The following is a 21,305-nucleotide window of genomic DNA, read 5'->3' as shown; positions in this document are numbered from 1 at the left end:
ACCAATTTAGGTTTTTAACCTCTTTCTGATTCAAACAGAATCATCTATTTCATCTATATTTTCCATTTTTTGGTTACATGTGCATATATTTGTATAGTATTCTCATCTATATACATAGTAATGTCCCTTTTCTTGTTTCTAATGTTCTATAATTATACATTTTCTTCTTTTTCTTAATGAATTCACCAAAGGTTTGTTTAATTTATTGTTCTGTTTTAGAAAACAGTTTTTGGTTGTATTTTTTAGGTTTATTGGTTTATCTTCATTTATAAAGATAAAAGTAGACTGGGTGTGGTGGCTCATGCCTGTAATCCCAGCACTTTGGGAGGCCGAGGCGGGTGGATCACCTGAGGTCAGGAGTTCAAGACCACCCTGGTCAACATGGAGAAACCCCGTCTCTACAAAAATACAAAAATTAGCCGGGCATGATGGTGGGTGCCTGTAATCCCAGCTACTCGAGAGGCTATGGCAGGAGAATCGCTTGAACCCGGGAGCCGGAGGGAGGTTGCAGTGAGCTGGTATCGTGACACTGCACTCTAGCCTGGGGACCCAGCGAGACTCCATCTCAAAAAAAAAAAAAAAAGAGAGAGAGATCAATTTTTTTTCTTTTGGAGGGATTGAGGAGATACTGGTCAAAAAATACAAAATTTCAGTACAATGAAAAAATGTTCTTAACTGAAAACAGAGGAAAAAAGTCGTCTTCTGCTTTGGGTTTGTCTTGTTGTAGTGAAGGGTGTTCCTTTGGCTCATTTACTTCCCATTTTTCTAATAAATGCATCTTCTTCTCAATGTTTCTTGGCCTCAGCCCACCAGAACATGCATCTGATGCATGTTAAGACTCTGGGGTTGATCTCCATGCCTGTTCCTTTCCTTGTCCTACTTCCCATCTCTGACTTTTTGATCGTTCTGCAATGTTTTGCTATCTATCTTCCAGATCACTAATTTTGTCTTTAATTCTATTTGCTTCTCAAGCCAACCTAGTTAACCTTTTAAGTTCAATCATCACATTTTTAATGTCTATGAACTTTGTTGTTCTAAATGATCTTTTTTCACAGCAGGCTACTTAGATTTATTATAGAGTAGTTCAAATCTCTTTGAAGACACTGACTAACATGTTTTTAGCTTCTGCTATGCTCCCCAAAGTCTGCTTACTCTAGGCCTTTTATTTCATACTATTTATTCTCCTCAAATGTCTGGTGATCCTTTGATGTGCATTCACACTTTGGAATAAAAGACTGGGCCAATCAACAAGGGAAACCACTGCATGCTTCCAGTCTGGTATTAACACTCCCCTGGGGAAGGCCAGCTACCTGCAGGCTCTGTGTAAGAGGACAGAAAGTGTCCAATGATGGGCTTTGCTTTAAGGTATACAAGTAAACAAGCACGGAGGCAGAGTGGGGGACAAACACCAAATCTGCCAAAACAGTCTCTCCTCCAGTGGTGAAGGACATTCACAGACACTGCCTGCTAGAGGACCTACATTTCCTTCCCAGGACCCTTGTTACTGCAGGAGCCCACAGGGATCTGACGCTCTGCTCGATTTCTCTCTCAGGCCCCAACACCCACTCAAGGATCCCTCCCCAGACAGTTCTCAGTTTTTAGCCAGAGACCATTGTATAAAGGTAATGCTTTGATTTCCTAAATATTACTCTAGGGCCCCTTCCTGTTGGTGGTTGTTAGTCACTGTAAACTCAGCTTTTAATTCCCCCCTTTTCTTTTGCACCTGTGTTTTGAGTTGCAATTGTTTTGTTTTTATTTTCCTTTTGTCAATATAATCCCATCTGTTTTCAGTCTTCCAGGAATTCTTCATAACTTTTAGTTTAATAGAGGTAGGCATCCTTTCAAATTTTCCAATACTGTTACAGATGTTTTAAAATATTTACCTTTTGTTATTTAAAAAGATTTTTGGCAAGAGGGAAGCTGGATGCATGTGTTCAGTCTGCCATTTTACTCTAAAAATCCAGATTGTCCTCCTGAATGCCTAAATACTTTTTTCTAATTTAAAATGCTTTATTCAAAGCACCCTAAACTAGTACTTTGCTAGGAAACTGAAAAATATTCCTCTTAACTCTGCTTGCTAGTGAACAGAACAGACTTTTGGCCTCTTGAATTCATTTTAAAAGTAACTACAGTCCAGTTAAACAAGGTAAGGTCCACAAAAGAAAAGACATTTAAGTAACATTTTCCAAAGAGAGAAAAAAAACACATATATGTAAGGTTTGATGAGACAGGCAGTCCTAGAAGAACAAATGGTACTTCAGCAGATTTCAAATGTAAAGATTTATTCATTTACAAGGAATCAAAAGTTTGATCCAATAAAAAGGCAGTTACAATAAATCTAAAGCCACTAAGGATGTAAGTTTGATTTTTCAAGCTTGATTTGATTTCTATAAAAGTATAAACCTCAAATATATTGCTTCTACACATTATATGCACATCAGATGCCAAGTCAACAAGTATTTCATAAATGTATAACATAAATCTTTAAGAAAGCAAAAGAGTATAAAGAAAAGATGTGGCCTTTGTCTTTTAAAAACAGAACATCTGAATAGGAAAAAACTACACACGTATCTAAATTTCCACAAAAGATAATGATAGATGTAGAAGATGGTGTCATGTTACATCCCACCTTTTCAGCTCTTACAGAATTGCTACAGTAATTCACAAGTATGGTGAGGGAGGGAGAGTAGCTGAAACAGGTTGTTGTTGTTGTTGTTGTTTTTTATCTGTTATTTTAGGTTTTACTAATGGAAGTATTGAGACTAGAACAAAAAGCACATACTAGACAGATACTTACCTGACCAATCCTGGCAAGAGGACTATTGTCTCACTCACATGGAATTTTAAACATCTGGAAGTCTTACATAAAAATCCAGGTTTCCAGTTTGTCTTGAGTAATCAGAAAAGCTGACAAATCCAGCCCCACATTCCTATGGGAAATCATCAGCTGGTGTGCTGGTAAATGTTAACAACTGGCTCTCTATAGAAGAAAAACAAAAGCAAAAGCCCCTGACCTGTATAGCATTTGCCATGGTGTAAATACTCCCATCATGGCTGATTTCAAGCTCTCAATGTGATGCCTGGAAATGACAGGCACAATCAGCTCATGGACAACAGTGGCCGGAGCTGAGTGGTGGCTGCTCCTTGGACAGGAGTTATGGGCCTTCCGTCCTCACTGCTCCCTACAGTCTTACAGTGGCTGCTCCCTGCCCTGGCACCAGCCCGCCCCGCCCCTTTCTCTCTCTTCACCCCCAAGAACTCCTGAGCCAGATCCAAGCGGGTGGTAGTGCTGGGCACAATTGTCCTCCTAATCCTCATCAGATCACATGGAAAAATCATTGCTTAGGTACCACATTTTAGGAGGGGCACTGCCAAGCCTGAGTAGGTGAAGACAGCAATGAGCTCAGAAGACATCTCCAACACAGGATGGCTGACAGCGCTGGAGATGTTCACACCAGGTACTGACCGGGGCAGTGACTCTCAAAGTGGGGAGAGGAGAGATGATAGGGAGGGAGAAGTGCACCAAATGAAAAAAAAAAAGAACTACTTCATCCAAAAATTCTTGACTCTGATATGTTAAATTGAATTGCAAATGACATTAACCGTCTATAACACTTTTATGTGTATTAAAGGAAAATATGGATCTCTAAGGATTGTGAAACATTTGTTTAAAGGAAACAGTCACCCTCCTCAAGTGTCTAAACAGCTATTCAGTGGAAGAATCTATTTTCAGCATCCATTATGCTAATTAACAAGGCATGTTATTTTCACCAGTGGATATCCAATTTCTAACATTTATTATGCTAATTTGATCTGATATAAAACTATAAAAATAGCAGAGACACTGGTAGTAGCTATCTCTGGAGGGCAGCCCTTCTGATTAAAGGCCAGATGTCTAGCCCTGGATGCCCCCACTTAGAGAACGGCTTAAATAAGCACCTAACCCACCTGATGTTTTATGAAGCTTTTTGAATTAGAAGAGACTACTGGGAGATGGTATTTTTTGATGTCATTGTTCACAAAAGGGAAGTAACTGAAAGCGCCAACCTTTAGAAAGGACAGAAACATCAGTGCTTATTTTAAAACTAAGGGGAGCTTAGGAACATGGTCCAGTCAAAGGAGGAGTGCTCCCCTGTGCTGCCTGAAGCACTGCACTGTCCACAGCTGCCGACACTCACCTGGGAACTACTGTTCTGATGATCCCAGCAGCAATGCACAGTTCAGTGCGCCAGCACCAAAGGAGGAAAGAAGACAGAGGTTTGTTTGGGTTGGTTTTTTTGAGGGGGGTGGGGGGATGTTTATTTTACTTTAATCTTGAATTAGGCATCCAACTTCTCCTAATTTTTATTCTCTTAATTTTTTCTCTGATACCTCCCCCACCCAGTCTATTGCAAAGGCTCTTGCTATAAGAAGTAATGAAAATAGGCCAGGCGCAGGGTCTCATGCTTGTAATCCCAGCACTTTGGGAGGCTGAGGCAGCGGAGTTGCTGGAGCACAGGAGTTCAAGACCAACCTGGGTGACGTGGCGAGACCCTGTCTCTACCAAAAATACAAAAAATTAGCTGGGTGTGGTGGTGTGCACCTGTGGTCCAAGCTACTCGAGAGGCTGAAGTAGGAGGATCACTTGAGCCCCACGGGGTGGAGCCTGCAGTGAGCCGAGATTGTGCCACTGCACTCCAGCCTGGGCAACAGGGCAAGACCCTGTCTCAAAAAAAAAAAGTAAATGAAAATGTTTTGTAAACTACAAAGTATTATCAAATAGAAACAGTATTCCTTGGAATTTGTAATTAGTAGTAATAGTGACATTAAAATGAGTCATTTCTGCTAGTGTTTAATAAATTAATTCCTTAGAGATAAGTCTCCCTGCAGGGGCTACTTCATTACCAATAAATGTTTACTAAATGCCCACCATATGCACCAAATGGTAGATGCTTGGAATACAAAAGCAGAAGGGAGCAGGATTCTCGCCCTCAACAGGCAAGGATCCGCTATAGACTCACAGCATCTTAGGCCATCCTTCAAGTCTGACCACCCTCCCCATGACAATCCCTTCTATGTTGCCTCTGGGTTATCTTGTCTCTAATTAAACACTTTGGCAAAGTGGGACCTCGTTACCTGGTGAAGCAGCCCTTTTCCCCTGAACCAGCTTCCTTTCCTTCAGTTAGCTGAGGTACTTACTGGGAAAGAAAACTCCATATATATGAAGGGGGGTCCTATGGCAGCGTGCACCTGAGCCATCCACACACACAAGAGGGCAGAGCCATGAACCGGGGATGAAGGACAGTCCCCGAGCACATGCTACCACATGTCCTGAACGTACGGCTGGTTACAGCTAGTTAATATTTTGGAAATGCTATTTTATTGGCTAGGAAGCCTTTTCCAAATGAAAATCTCTTTACTGATAGATTAGTGAAGGTAGCATAGAGGAGTTTTATTTTGTTTTTTTGTTTTGTTTTGTTTTTTTAAAACAGCAGAAAAGTCTTTCCCGTCCTCTGGGCAGACAGATAGCAGAGAATTATGGGCTTAGGTTTCACAGCCAGGCTGCTTCCGTTCAATTCTCAGCACTGCCACAACCAGCTAAGTGTACCTGGGCAAACTACAGAAGCCCTATAAACCTCAGTTTCCTTATCTATAAAATGGGACTAATTATAGTACCTACTTAATAGGGGTGTTCTGAGAACTGAATGAGATGATACTGTAATCCTTAAACTGTGGTCCCCAGACAAATGCTCAGGAGTTCATGAGAAATGTTTACTTTCGTTATTTCATGGAGAATCTTTTTTAAAATTTGACATAAGCATCCTCTGAATCAGATGGCTAGCTGCTATGTCACCAAGTATTGCTGTATGATTTCAGTGACTATGTTTGTATTTTTCTGGTCTAATGAAGAAAGGGGTCAGGGGCGGTGGCTCACGCCTGTAATCCCAGCACTTTGGTAGGCCAAGGCGGGTAGATCATTTGAGGTTAGGAGTTCAAGACTACCCTGGCCAACGTGGTGAAACCCTGTCTCTACTAAAAAATACAAAAATTATCTGGGCGTGGTGGCCAGTGCCTATAATCCCAGCTACTGGGGAGGCTGAGTCAGAAGAATTGCTTGAATCTGTAAGGCAGAGGTTGCAGTAAGCCAAGATTGTGCCATTGTACTCCAGCCTGGGCAAGAGTGAGACACTGTCTCAAAAAAAAGAAAGAAAAAAGGACAGAGACAAACCCAATATGAAACTGAGGCATTTGCACTAAGAAATAGTCAAATTATGTCACCACAATCTGTATGATGAAAAATTTTACAAGAGTTTGCAAGATGAAAGTGGAGGGGAAATTGCATTAACCGGCAAGCGGCATGATAGGTAGGCTAACATTACAGAATCAAAGCCAGCAGACTGGTAGCAGATGTCACAGTCGTGGAACAGAGGTTTGGTTGCAGCAGATCTTCATCTATTGTGTCACAGCTAGCTTTTATTGGCTATATTTAGTTCATAAATGTGTATTCTAGTTATGAAGTTGTAAAGAAACTGCAAGCATAAGGGCCAGGCCCATTTTTATGCTTTATATATTCAAGTAACATAATAAAGATTATCATATTGTACTTATGTAAGGGAATGTTCTCATTCTTTTTTTTTTTTTTTTTTTTTTTTGAAATGGAGTCTCGCTCTGTTGCCCAGGCTGGAGTGCAGTGGTGCAATCTCGGCTCACTGCAACCTCTGCCTCCCAGGTTCAAGCAATTCTCTGCCTCAGTCTCCCGAGTAGCTGGGATTACAGGTGCCTGCCACCACAGCTGGCTAATTTTTGTATTTTTAGTACAGACAGGGTTTCACCATCTTGGCCAGGCTGGTCTCAAACTCCTGACCTCGTAATCCACCCGCCTCAGCCTCCCAAAGTGCTGGGATTACAGGTGTGAGCCACCGTGCCCGGCCCGGGAATGTTCTCATTCTTAAGAAATGCACACTGAATTCTTTAGGAGCAAGGAGGAATGATACTGGCCACTTACTCTCATATAGAAAAATAATATGCAAATATATATACATACCTATGTGTGTATATATATATAAAACATGTACCAAAAGACAGAGAGAACATGTGCATGATGAAGGAAATAGGGGGAGATAAAAACAACTGGTGAATCTGGTTAAAGGACATGTGGTAGCCAAAGAACTATAGCTTCTCATAACTACAAGGACTGCACTTAGAAGTTCAGATCCAGAGTTCCCCTAGGAGGATCATTATTAGACCAGTGACTCATGTGGGGAAAGGGACCTGATGTCAGATGCACCTGGGAAGGCTTTGTCAGAATGCCAGCAAGTACCCAGTCTCCTCTCTGAGGATCGCGGATAGCAGCGAGCCACTCTTATGGATGAAAATGCACAGCACACCCCTCTGGAATTTTAGGATATGAAAGTAAAAATCACTGACACAGTGATCAGATAAGCCTCCAAATTATCCGAAATGATCACAGAAGGAAGTACTTAATGAACACTACAGAAAAGCTGGCAGAAAAAGGATCCAAAAGCCATGTTATATTGAGCATTATTTTTAGACTTAACTTTTCTAAAGTGCAACTTTACAAAACCAGGAGTCCTCGAATACACAGAGAAACAGACAGACATAGACAACAAAACAACTGCATTTCCCGTTTGGGCTTTCCTGATGAAATTCTCCCACAGTTGCACACACAGTTGGTAGAAAGCAAGAGTACAGTGCTCTTTCCCTCACTAAGGGAAAACCAGACTCAACACCAAGACTCCAAGGGGAATGGGCAGGAATGACATCATATGTTGTTCTCTTTCCAGGGCACCAGAGGACTTGGCACTCTGATCACAAGCAAACACAACTACTCCAGTAGAGGGAGTTCCTCCCTATTCTAAGCCTTTATTATTCCTGGGTTTTAGAGTCAGTACTCCAGAAAATGGTCACTCCCTTTGGTGAAACCTATTTGTCTCCCTCCTGTGCTCTGGGGCATGCCTGCCCCTTTGCTGTACCATGCCTCAATCGAGTCCACCTTGTAGATGCATGTCTAAATATTATTGGCTCCTTTTATTTTCATGGCCCACGTAGCAGTCAGATCATCCCAGTACGTACAATGGAGGAGCCAGGAGTAAGTTTATCCCACGAAGGAGATGTAAACCAAATCATGTTTTTTCAAACTGTGGGTTCCAATGCATTAGTGGATCCTAAAATCAATGTAAGAAGCCATGACTCAACTTCTATTTAAATAGAGTGCAAAGACCAGAAAAGACACATCAAACTGCACTGTGCAAAGTAAGGGTAACCATTGTCTCCTCTTTTTATTTTTTTAAACATATTTTAGAGACAGGGTCTCACTCTGTCACCCAGGCTGGAGTGCAGTGGCACCATCATAGCTCACTGCAGCCTAGTACTCCCAGGATCAGGTGATCCTCCCACCTCAGCCTCCCGAGTAGCTGGGACCCCGCCGGGTATGTGCCACCCACACTCACCTAATTTTTAAATTTTTTGTAGAGATGGGGTCTCATTTTGTTGCCTACGCTGGTCTCAAACTCCTGGGCTCAAGTGACCATCCCACCTTGGTCTCCCAAAGTGCTGGGATTAGAGGTGTAAGCCACCCCCTGAGCCAGTACTGTCTCTTAAAACTTTTGGATTGGTTATCTCACTATATGTATATGAAAATCACAATATGAAATGGCTTTTTTGAGATGGGGTCTTGCTCTGTGGCCCAGGCCTGAGGGCAGTGGTGCAATCATAGCTCTCTGCAGCCTTTAACTCCTGGACTCAAGCCATCCTCCTGCCTCAGCCTCTGAAGTAGATGGGACTATAGGCACACACCACCACACCCAGCTAATTGTTGTTGTTTTTTTTTTTTTTTTTTGGAGAGATGAGGTCTTCCTATTTTTCCCAGGCTAGTCTCAAACTCCTGGGCTCAAGCAATCCTTCCTCCTCAGCCTGCCAAAGTGCTGGCATTACAGGCATGAGCCACCATGCCCAGCCTAAAATGCTTTTTTACTGTGTGCCACAGTCAACAATATTCAAAAGCCACAGTATTAGATGCTGAGAGAAAAGGAGAGAGAAAGAGACAGAAAGATCAGGAGTGGGCCCAGCTGAACTAGTCACAGGAGCAAACGCCATAAGAGGTTCACTTGGCTGATGCAGAAGCCAACCAGAAGTCATCATGATCTTGAGGAAAGAAATCAATCAGAGAAAAGAGTATATGAGTGCAACTAAACATTACGTTATCATTAATCTGATCTGGTTTGCTTTCCTTTTTTTTAAGGTAAACGTAGACGACAACCTAGAAATATAAACATATTCCATACAAGAGGGCCATGTGTCCCCATTATAATAAAAGCTTGGGTTCTTAGGAATGCTTACTTGAAAGGATTATGGTAATCAATCCTTCATCAATTAGTCAACCTTCAATAATCATCTCCAAACAAGGAGTTGGTGAATTTCTTGGGGCAGATGCAAACGCAACCCCTGCAAAAGCTGCTGTCCTTGCCACATCACTCACACCAGCTCCATCCAGCCTTGCTGATCATCTGCATGTTCATTCAAAAGCATTATTCCCTCCACCAAAACCCTCAAAGTTTTAATTTAAAGTTATTTTAATCTAAGTGAGGAAGTCAGCAGATGCAATTAGATCTTAAAATTAGAAGATACGGTTACCAAACTTAACCATTTTGTAAACATTGCAATAAAATGGAACATCATGTTAAAGACATGCCAAGGTGTTGTTTTATACATTAGCACCAAGCACCTTGCCCTCCCATTTTCATCAATTTACCCTATTAAGAAACAGCTGGAGGCTGGCACAGTGGCTCACACCTGTAATCCTAGCACTTTGGGAGGCCAAAGCGGGTGGATTGCCTGAGCTCAGGAGTTCAAGACCAGCTTGGGCAACACGGTGAAACCCCACCTCTACTAAAATACAAAAAATTAGCTGGGCGTGGTGACATATGCCTGTAGTCCCAGTTACTCAGGAGGCTGAGGCACAAGAATCATTTGAACCCGGGAGGCAGAGACTACAATGAGCCGTGATCGCACCACTGCATTCCAGCCTGGGCAACACAGCAAGACTCTGTCTCCAGAAAAAAACAGCTGGGAAAAAGTTGGGACTTCCCAGCACCAGTATCACCAGTCACTGAAAGGAGAGGTTCCTCAAGCACAAGGAAGAACAGCAATCTCAAGTTGTATTTCCATTCAGTACCTTTCAGGGTTACCCTAGACACTGATTACATCAATGTCTCATGAGCAGTGGAATGATTATTTTAAGTAAATTTATCCCTTCTAGGCCATCCAGATAAGTGACTATTGTGTTACTACAAAACCACCATTTTACTATTTATTTTAGCTCTACAGTGTACTATTGAAATATTTCTTTTATTCTCCACTAGTAGACATACTGAAGCCTTAATACTATCAGGTATTATAGACTCAAGTCATAATAGGTACTGTTCCCTGCAAAATGCTGAAACAATAACATCCTCACAAATGCCCAAGTTTTCAGTTCTCCAGGAGCAAAGGAAAAGAGAATCATTTAGGTCACCTTAATGAGTTGGGAAACTGATCTCAAGTAGTAGAACATTTTTCTGTTTGTAATAAGAGGCCCAAATCACATTATATTCACAAGGCTTTTTTAAAGTGTTGAGGAGAATGTTAACCTCCCCTAAAGTCTGAGAGCAATTTACAACAAAAGCTAAAATAGAATTAATGTAGGGCAGAGAAAGCTGAGTCAGGCTGAACCAGCCCAAATAAGTCTAAGAAATCAACTGAAAGACACTGAAACCTAATGTTCAACTTTGTCTATAAATTGTATGACTTTTCACACACTTACATAATAATACATGACTAACGAATTAGGTAACAGAAAATACAATGCCTGGTTTTCGAGCTCGGCATACTTGAGAGTGGTACACATAACACAACAGTAAGAAAGGTCTCCCAAAAATGTTAATAATAATTAAAGACATCTTTGGACTTTTTTCCTCTTATTCAAATGTAAAAAATGATCCTAAGAAGCTGAAACCATGACACAGGGATTCTAGAATTATGCCAGCCCATCTCTAAAGCAACTGGAGTCATTTGAGTCAAAAGAATGTTCGGCTAGGCATGGTAGCTCACAACTGTAATCACAGCAGTTTGGGAGGCCAAGGCGGATGGACTGCTGGAGGCCAGGAGTTTGAGACCAGCCTGGACAACATGATGAAACCCCATCTCTACAAAAAAAAGAAATAGAAAAATTAGCCAGGTGTGGTGGCACACGCCTGTAATCTCAGCTACTCAGGAGGCTGAAGCAGAAGGATTACTTGAGCCTGGGAGGCAGAGGTTGCAATGAGCTGAGATCATGCTATTGCACTCCAGCCTAGGTGACAGAGCGAGTTCTGTCTCAAAAAAAAAAAAAAAAAGGAGAATGATCTAGGATAAAGTCTACAGTCTATTCTCTGATTGTTACAGCCTTACAAGTGAATTTATCCTCATTCTTCAAAAACACCAATGGGCTGTGTTCAACACAGAAGGAAAGTAAGAGTTCCTCTTTCCCTTAGCAGTATCATTTTGTTTCTCCGAAAACAGCTCTCCCAAACCATATGTTCCAAAGGGAGTCTTGCATCTACGTTACCAGCTGTGCTTGTCCCCCCTTCTATACATTTTACAGCCATAAGTGTCTGCACACAAATGTATTAATGAGTCCCATGAAGGCAGGGACTGTACCTTCTTTATATGCCCCTTATACATAAGGGTTCGATCATCACTCACTAAATTGGAAACTAGGTAGGCCTCCAACTGGAACAGAATAATCAAAAGAGGAGAGAAGAAAGTCTTTACTCTCCCCACTTAAAGACACAAAAGGTTACCCTGAGGTAATTATTTCTATTTTTCATTGTATAAACAGTATTTTGTTTTATTGTTCCTAACTAAAGTTGGGCATTGTAAAAGAGAGAAATTCAAACTACTACCTTATATAAAAACTTCTAAACTAACTACATTGACGCTCAACAAAGTTTGCAAATAGCTATTCAAATCAGCCACTTCTCCAGGGTCCTCACTGCTCCCTACAGTCTTACAGTGGCTGCTCCCCACCCTGGCACCAGCCTGCCCTACCCCTTTTTCTCCCTTCACCCCCAAGAACTCCTGAGCTAGATCCAAGCTGGTGGTAGGCCTGGACACAATGTCCTCCTAATCCTCATCAGATCACATAGAAAAATCATTGCTTAGGTACCACATTTTAGGAGGGGCACTGCCAAGCCTGGGTAGGTGAAGACACAGCAATGAGCTCAGAAGACATCCCCGACACAGGATGGTTGACAGCGCTGGAGAGAGGTGCTATCCAATTGTAGAAAGTCATATTTATTGCAATCTTAGACGAATAAAGGAGTTTTGTTGTTGTTTAGATAAAAAGCCTTCGGCCTGAGCTGCCTCTCCCGAGCTCCAATTCCTCAGATTCCCACTTAACATCCTTGAACCTCAATTTCTTTAGTAAGAGATAATTATACCTCACCATCAGGTGGTTACATCCTCACAACAATCAAAAGCTAAGTAAATGTGAATTATACAAGAGGTTGAAAAAACCTTACTAGATACCTCACCCAATCACTGGTAGAATGATGATCTTGTAGGGGTGGTGGCAGGAGGGTGGGAAGACACAGACGCATGATGATAAGGTTTGGATATTTGTCTCCTCCAGATCTCATGTAAGAATGTGATCCCCAACGTTGGAAGCAAGGCCTAGTGGGAGGTGTTTGGATCATGGGGGTGGATCCCTCATGAATGACATGGTGATGTGTGAGTTCTCACTCTATTAGTTCACTCAAGAGCTGGTTGTTTAACAGAGCCTGGCACCTCTTCGCACCTCTTCCTCTTTCTTGCCCCTCCTCTCTCATGTGACATGCCTGCTCTCTGTCACCTTCTGCCAGGAGTAAAAGCTCTCTGAGGCCTCTCCAGAAGCCAAGCAGACACTCGTGCCATGCTTGTACAGCCTACAGCACCATGAGACAATTAACCTTCTTTTCTTAATAAATCACCCAGTCTCAGGTATTCCTTTACAGCAATGTAAATGGACTAAGACACATGTTAATACAGAAGACTGGGAGAAGCCCTATCAGAAGCCAACAATGTGCCAGGAGAGAGGGCAAGGCCGTCCCAACCAGGAGTCAAAAGCTAATTAGTAAGCTCAGTGCACACGACAGCCCATTAATCCTCATGAACACTTTGTAAGTAGGTATTGTTGCTCCATGTTACCAATGAGAAAACTGAGACTTAGAAAAATAAAAGTCTAACAGCCAGTAGAGAGGTAGACCTCAGATTTTAAGAACATGCACTTGCTGTCTGCCAATCCATGAAAGACTAAACTGGAAGGAGCTCATCTTCGAGAACTTATAATGTATAAAACATCAACCTAAATGTTTGTGTTGTTATTAATATTTTAGTGCTTAGAAAAAGAACTGCTCCTACATGAAACAGTAATTCTTACAATATTGTTTAGCAAGTAACCTTAACTTTGAACAAGAACGTTTAAAAATAAATATATTGTTGGATGAGCCGGAAAATCACTTTAAAATGTTGTAGAATAATCTTCCAATATTGTTCCTTTCACTCATCCCTCAAACTACACTAATGAACATTTTTTTCTCCCAGTATGTGCTCTTTCTCAGCAATGCAAACATAATTTTCATGACTGTTTTCCATTATGACACATACTGTACATTTCCAACGACATAAATGACGTTCGATGATTTTTTTCCCATCTCTAGCTCTCTACTGGTCAATTAGTCTATCAACTAACACATATTTATCTCAACATCTGAGACACACGAGTATTTTCATTCCAGATCACTGATAGTAACCTGAGAAGGAAAGAATGACCTACAATTAACAGTTCAAACTCTAGCATACAAAGTTAAAATACTGATTAAGGCCAGGCGTGGCAGCTCCCGTGTGTAATCCCAGAACTTTGGGAGGCCGAGGTAGACGGATCATTTGAGGTCAGGAGTTTGAGACCAGCCTGGCCAACATGGTAAAACCCCGTCTCTACTAAAAATACAAAAGAAAAATTAGCTGGGCATTGTGGCAGGCACCTGTAATCCCAGCTACTTGGGAGGCTGAGGCAGGAGAATCACTTGAACCTGGGAAGTGGAGGTTGCAGTGAGCCAAGATTGCACCACTGCAATCCAGTCTGGGTGACAGAGTGGGACTCCATCTCAAATAAATAAATAAATGAAATAAAATACCAGTTAAATACCAGTACCCATGCTTGAGTCCAGGAGTTTGACACCAGCCTGGGCAACACAGCATGATCCCATCTCAAAAAAAAAAAAAACAACAACAGTATCCATAGTTACATGCCAGTTAAAAGACTTACATGTTCTGGAAAATACAAATGAGTATGTGAAGCTGTTATCTCTAAGGAAAACCACCAAAATTAACAGCAAATAGCCAGAAAACCATGTAGAGAAGCATGTAATTTTGTTATGGAGCAGGAGACAAGGGATCAATAAAGCACTTAGGCTATTTTATAATAGACTCCTCACTTACGTTTTTCGTCATCAGCATGCACCAGAGATGCTGCCCTGGACAAAACATCCAATGGCGTCTCCATTCCTGGTTGGAGCCTAAGAGGAAAAAATAAAAGGGGAAAACAATAATTTAAACAGAATTCAAAAGACTCTTAGAATCCTAGTCATTAACAGAATGAGTCCTCAACCAAATGCAAATCATTCTTAAGGATGAAATTCTTCCCACATGAGGAAACAGAATGGGCTTGGTTCAGGGAGAGAGAAAAGGGTTAAATTCCATTTAGTCTACTAAGCTAAACTTTGCCAACTCCAGGAAGCAGCTGATGTAGGAACTAAAAGAAGGGATATTGTGAATATTCATGCCTATGTTATTTGGTGCTTATGTTTATGTGCATGCATAACATGCCTGTATAAACATGCCCAATAAAAGAAAGGTTTTCAGAACAACGGCTGCTCTATGAAGACAGCATCACTACCAGTGAGGTGGTGATGCAGCTTAACAGAGGTGCAGCTTAACACATGCCACATACTCATGGAAAGCTGTGTGAGAAACCCACTGGTGGGTTAAATGATATTTTAAGTCCAATAAGAATCTTTATGTTAAAACATCATGTTTTGTGTAATAGTATATTATATAATCACCACCTATCAATTTATCTAGCATCATGTTTTTTAATAAGACTGGATTTTTATTGCTGTTTCCTTAAATTACAGCATACTATAAAAGCTAAAACAGCAAAAGATTTAAAGTTCGAGGAAAGCCCTGGAAAACCAGAATGCTTTTTGCCCAGTTTCCCTTTTCTGGGTTATTCAAACACACACACACAGTTACTGGCACACACACCCTACTAGCTCACCAGCTGAGAAAAACAACTCCTTAACTGTACCACTTTACAGACACTTGGAATTTACTCAGCATTCTTCAACACTTATGGAGTACCTACTACGTATGCACCGGTCACAACATGTGGCAGACCAGCTTTTCTTTGTAATAGTCATACCTCAGGCCTCCAAAGAAACATTGATCCGCCAGGCACGGTAGCCCACGCCTGTAATCCCAGCACTTTGGAAGGCCGAGGCGGGCAGATCACTTGAGGTCAGGAGTTCAAGACTAGCCTGGCGAACATGGTGAAACCCCATCTCTATTAAAATTACAAAAAATTAGGTCGGGCACGGTGGCTCACGCCTGTAATCCCAGCACTTTGGGAGGCCGAGGCGGGCAGGTAACCTGAGGTCGGGAGTTTGACACCAGCCTGAACAACATGGAGAAACCCCGTCTCTACTAAAAATACAAAAAAATTAGCCGGGCATGGTGGCCCATGCTTGTAATCCCAGCTACTCAAGAGGCTCAGGCAGGAAAATCGCTTGTACCCGGGAGGCAGAGGTTGCAGTGAGCCAAGATCGAGCCATTGCACTCCAGCCTGGGCAACAAAAGGGAAACTCCGTCTCAAAAAAAAAAAAAAAAAAAAGAAAAAAAGAAAAGAAAAGAAAGAAACATTGATCCCTGATCATGCAATATGACTTCATTCAGTAAACGTTAAATATCTACAAGGAGCTCCAGGCAGGAAAAATAAACAAAGCCCAGTAGCTGCCTTCGAGGAGCTTTCAATCTGCATGGGAGGCAGGCCACCGAGACATCTAGTTTAAGGCAGCATTCTTGCAAAGCATTCTGCACTGGGTGTTCATATTTTGTAAGAAAAAAACGTTTTTCTATGGTAAATAAGTTTGAGGAAGCCTGGAGTAAACCAAGCTAAGCACCGTATTTTCCTCCCCGTGCCTTCAATCTCCCGTTGTGGGGACAGAAAGCCCTGTACACGCGAAACCTCGTAGACGTCATGAGCCATTTTTAACCTGAAACGCATCTCAGGGAACATCTGGGGAAAATACTGGCTTAGGGCAAAATGTGCAAAGCGTCAAAACAGTGCTAGAAACAAAGTCCTACAGAAATACAGATAAATTCTGAAAGGCTTTGTGAAGAAAACAGAACTTGAGCGGAGCCTTTGAAGAACGAATATAAAAGTTCCTCCCCCAGAAGGGAAGAACAGAAGCAGAATCGGTTTAACAACACGCTGCCCAAATCGCCTACAAGAGTAAAATGGGGACAGAAAGTAAGCGACAAGGTTGGAAATTTAGACTGGGACCACATCGTGAAAGGACTGAGGGCTTTGATGGGACCGCGGCTTGACACGCATTAAGGAGCCACTGAAAACTCCATCTGAGCAGAAAAGCGGCTTAGTTGTCCATGCGTTCTGGGCAAGTTATCCTGGCCGCACCACGTGGAACGGAGTAGAGCTCGGGAAGCTGAGCGCAGGGCGGACAACGGGAAGGCCAGAGCCGTGGACAAGCACGCAGAGGGCAGCGAGGGGCACTGGCATCGGAGCCGTGGGGATGCAGGAAAACGCAGAGGCGGAGCTCACTGAGCTTGGCAGGCAGAGAGGGGAGGGGAGGGCCATGGAAGACTAAGAGTGGTAGGGAGGCAACGATCTCCTAACACACGCACATGTCTTCTTTTTCAGAGAGAAGGGAGGATGGGTAAAAGCAGCAGTCTAAGAGGGAAAACCCAACAGTGCTCACATTCCTGATCTTCTTTGTAAAACAGAAAAGACCATCTCCTGAGAGGAAGGATTTGTGAACTTGTTCAACAATGAAGAAAACCAACAAGATATTGGAACTAACAGAAAAAAGTCTGCTGAACTCCCAAGAACTAGGTAATAATATTCTCTTCACCCAAGCCAGTTTCCTATTCAGGAAAGATCTGGGTTTAAAGTCTTGTGATTTGGTCGAGACCATCCCGGCTAACACGGTGAAACCCCGTCTCTACCAAAAACACAAAAAATTAGTCAGGCGCGGTGGCGGGCAACGTAGTCCCAGCTACTGGGGAGGCTGAGGCAGGAGAATGGCATGAACCCGCGAGGCGGAGCTTGCACAGTGAGCTGAGATCGCGCCACTGCACTCCAGCCTGGGCGACAGAGCGAGACTCCATCTCAAAAAAAAAAAAAAAAAAAAAAAAAGATCTTGTGATTTGGGGTAGTAACTGCTGATAAGCATCCTACTCTGCAATAATACAGCATTTAGACTCACAATTCTCTAAATTAATTTTACCCCATTAAGTTGAAGGACAATGCTTTCAAAATTCTAGACCTAAATAGATTAATACACACCTTAGGTTATATAAAGTATGCACAGAAACAAAATATCAAAGCATAAAAGCATCGAATGACATAAGGTAGACCCAGAATTCTAGCACAGTGGAAGATTAGACATTTAAGTTTATACAGATGCTATGAAATCCTAAACCCCCAAGCAACTTACATTCAAAGTAGGTAGATAAGACAATAGGTATTAAAGGTTCATCCACAAGGCACCTGCCATCTGCTGCAACCTTATTAATGAAATCAATCAATGTTTATTACACAATTATTCTAAGCTCAGCCAAGTGCCCAGGAAAGGTTAAGGAGAAACAGAAGATAGATCTCTGCTTTCAAGGAGTCACGCTCTTGTTTGGAAACTAAAGTTTATAAGATAGGATAATGACAGGCAAAATTAAAAAGAGGATAATCAAAGACTAAATATTATTTAAAACTAAAATGGGTATTGTGTGATAAAAGAGATCAATGTCAGCTAATGTGTTTGCCTTGTGCACATCTATTTTTTGTTTGGGGGTGGTTTGTGGATGCGTGTGTGTTTCAAAAAGCCACTTTGAAAATTTCCTTCCCCGGTTGCCCTGCCCCAGGCAGTCACTCTCCTCTCTGGCCTCCCTTACCTTCCTGGATCACACTGTGTTTCTATATACTTCCTAGGTGCAAGGACCCTGTCTTATCCCCAGTGCAGTCATCCTGAGTCAACAGTCTGAGAAAAGGCACAGGGGCAGGAATGAGCACCTGGGACAGGTGGCCGGACCTGCCTCGCTAGAACTGAAAATCCATGTTAGGAAGCAGCAGAAGCTAAATTCAGGTGAGCCTGATGCGGGTGGCCTTAGGAAACAGCTGACAACTGGCCTTCAGGTTTATACTTAATGTCATAGGCAACAGGCAGTTGTCATTATCTGTCCCTGAGCTGGCCCGTGACATGATGTTCACACTATTTTAGTTTAGAAGTTCCATGCGTCTAGGCATGTGGCTCACGCCTATAGTTCCAGCACTTTAGGGAGGCTGAAGCAGAATTGCTTGAGCTCAGCAGTTGGAGAACAGCCTGGGCAACATAGTGAGACCCAATTTCTACAAAAAAAATTTAAAAAATAAAAAATGAGCTGGAAGTGGTGGTATGGGCCTACGGTCCCAACTACTCAGGGAGCTGAGGTGGGAGGATCACTTGACCATGGAGGGTTGAGGCTGCAGTGAGCTGTAATTGCACCACTGCACTCCAGCCTGGGCAACAGAGCCAGACCCTGCCTCAAAAAAAAAAAAAAAAAAGAAAGAAGAAGAAGAAGTTCTGTGTAGGATGGTTTGACTGGAGAGGGTGACTCCAGAAGTTACTGGAAGTGGATGAGTTAAGAGGCTTCTATAGGAAGCAGGTGCGAGAAAAGGACAATACAGCTGGGAAATGAGGGACGGGGACCAAGCATTATCTAGCCACAGAAGAACAAAGCAAAGGTGGAAGATAACAGTTATTAAAAAAAAAAAAAAAAGGTCTTCCAGGCGGGTGTGGTGGCTCAGCCATGTAATCCCAGTGCTTTGAGAGGCCAAGGCAGGAGCATCGCTTGAGCCCAGGAGTTCCAGACCAGCCTGAGCAACACAGAAATTTAGAAATTTACTCATTTCTACAAAAGATTACAAAATTAGCCGGGCATAGGGACATACACCTATAGTCCCAGCTACTCGGGAGGCTGAGGTGGGAGGCTTCCTTGAAGCCAGGAGGTCGATGCTGCAGTGAGCTATGATCACACCACTGCACTCCAGCCTGAGTGACAGGGTGAGACCCCATCTCTAAAAAACAAACAAAAAGTCTTCTGCATTTTATGTCTTATATACATCCTATCCACAGCACTAAATAAACCCAATAAAACATACTGATAATGTGGGAGGAAAAACCATGGCTACAGTATTAGATGGAGGATCGCACCACATTGACAGGCAAATCAGCATCATGATTATTTCAGCATCAAATTAGCATCAGGATGAATATGAATCCAGGTAAACCACTTCCAATCTATGTAACCCTGAGAAATGACAACCTCTGTGTGTCTATTTCCTCATCTGGAAAATGGAGATATTAATATTACCTCCCTCATACGGTTTTCTGAGAAGTGAATGGGCCTTATAGGTATTAAAATACTTATTTGCCAAAACATATGCAAATATATTAAATAAATCACAAATGACAGTAAATGTACTGAAAATGACAGGGCACTGTCCACTACTTTAGCTAGCGTGGTCTGGGAAGATTTCGCTGAAGACATGAACGGAAGTTGAGACCTAAAGAATGAGAAGAATTAGACCCAGAAAGAGCAGGGAGGGTGGGGGAAGGTGGGAGACAGCAGCACATGCTGAGACCAACACACAAAAGCTGGGCAGGTGATGTAGGGGGCGGCCAGGGTGGCTGCCCTGAAGTCAGCAAAAGGGAGGCCTGAGGTGGGCAGCACAGGGCCAGGTCACCTGTGCCTGGAGGGCCTGCAACACCGATACTTTAAGTTCATGAAAAATCCTGGAATGGCCCGAAAAGCTTTAAGCAAGGAGGTGACAAGTTTATTTTATTTCCTTTATGAGCCACAAATTATCCTCTACCTTGCACAAAAAATTATGCTGCATCTGAAAAACAAATCTAGGTCTATCTCAATAATGTCTTATTTCTGTGGTAGTTTTGCATTAGGATATAGTGATAACCAAAAATAATCCATTGAGGACCAGGCATGGTGGCTCACACCTGTAATCCCAGCACTTTGGGAGGCTGAGGCGGGCGGATCACTTGAGGTCAGGGGTTCGAGACTAGCCTGGACAACATGATGAAACTCAGTCTCTACTAAAAATACAAAAATTAGCCAGGCGTGGTGGTGATGGCACTGGTAATCCCAGCTACTCAGGAGGCTGAGGCAGGAGAACTGCTTGAACCCAGCAGACAGAGGTTGTGGTGAGCCGAGATTGGGAAAGTGCACTCCAGCCTGGGCAACAGAGTAAGATTCCATCTCAAAAATAATAATAATAATAATCCACTGAAATGTTGACACCTGGAATGTAACAACATTTAAGTGAGAGGAGTGTGGCTCTAGAAAAAGATACAGACGGCCAGGTGTAGTGGCTCATGCCTGTAATCCCAGCACTTTGGGAGGCCAAGGCGGGTGGATCATAAGGTCAGGAGTTCAAGACGAGCCTGGCCAACATAGTGAAACCCTGTCTCTTCTAAAAATACAAGAATAGCCAGGCATGGTGGCGGGCGCCTGTAATCCCAGCTACTCGGGAGGCTGAGGCAGGAGAATCGCTTGAACCTGAGAGGCGGAGGTTGCAGTGAGCCGAGATTGCACCATTGCACTCCAGCCCGGGGAACAGCGCAAGACTCTGTCTAAAAAAAAAAAAAAACAAACAGATACAAAGTACATTGTGTGCTCCACTGCACTGCAAACCAGTTTCTGGTCTATCCATTCACCTTTTTCGTGGTTGTCAAATGTGAACATAATTCATCATGAATAGATATATATTTTGTTGTGGATTTTTTTTTCAGGTAATGGTCATATATTTTCTCTGCCAGTCCATATGCCTTTCCTCACACTCCCTTAGCCTCAATTAATATGTTCTTCCAAATAACTAAAGGTTGAGAATTAGGGAACAAGAGGTATCAATTTTAAAGCTACAAAAACTTAGGGGCATTCAGTGTTAACAGCAAGCTCAGCTATAA

At 42.5% G+C, this 21,305-nt stretch overlaps 1 protein-coding gene across 3 annotated transcripts in view; it reads right to left on the bottom strand.

The window, feature by feature from the left end:
* Nucleotides 1–21,305, bottom strand: part of VGLL4 (vestigial like family member 4) — a 168,082-nt gene that overhangs the window by 136,850 nt on the left and 9,927 nt on the right. For 2 of the 3 annotated variants that reach the window (XM_054481316.2, XM_054481315.2), the window contains exon 2: nt 14,497–14,573. In XM_054481316.2, the coding sequence (XP_054337291.1) occupies nt 14,497–14,560 (64 nt within the window). In that variant the 5' untranslated portion in view covers nt 14,561–14,573. Of the gene's footprint in view, nt 1–14,496; nt 14,574–21,305 lie in introns of those variants that run through there. The other variant, XM_063661721.1, reaches the window with a different exon arrangement.

The sequence above is a fragment of the Pongo pygmaeus genome, chromosome 2, assembly GCF_028885625.2.
Source record: "Pongo pygmaeus isolate AG05252 chromosome 2, NHGRI_mPonPyg2-v2.0_pri, whole genome shotgun sequence".
NCBI lineage: Eukaryota > Metazoa > Chordata > Mammalia > Primates > Hominidae > Pongo > Pongo pygmaeus.
Note: the sequence above shows the minus strand (reverse complement) of the source record. Positions and strands in the feature narration are given on the sequence as shown.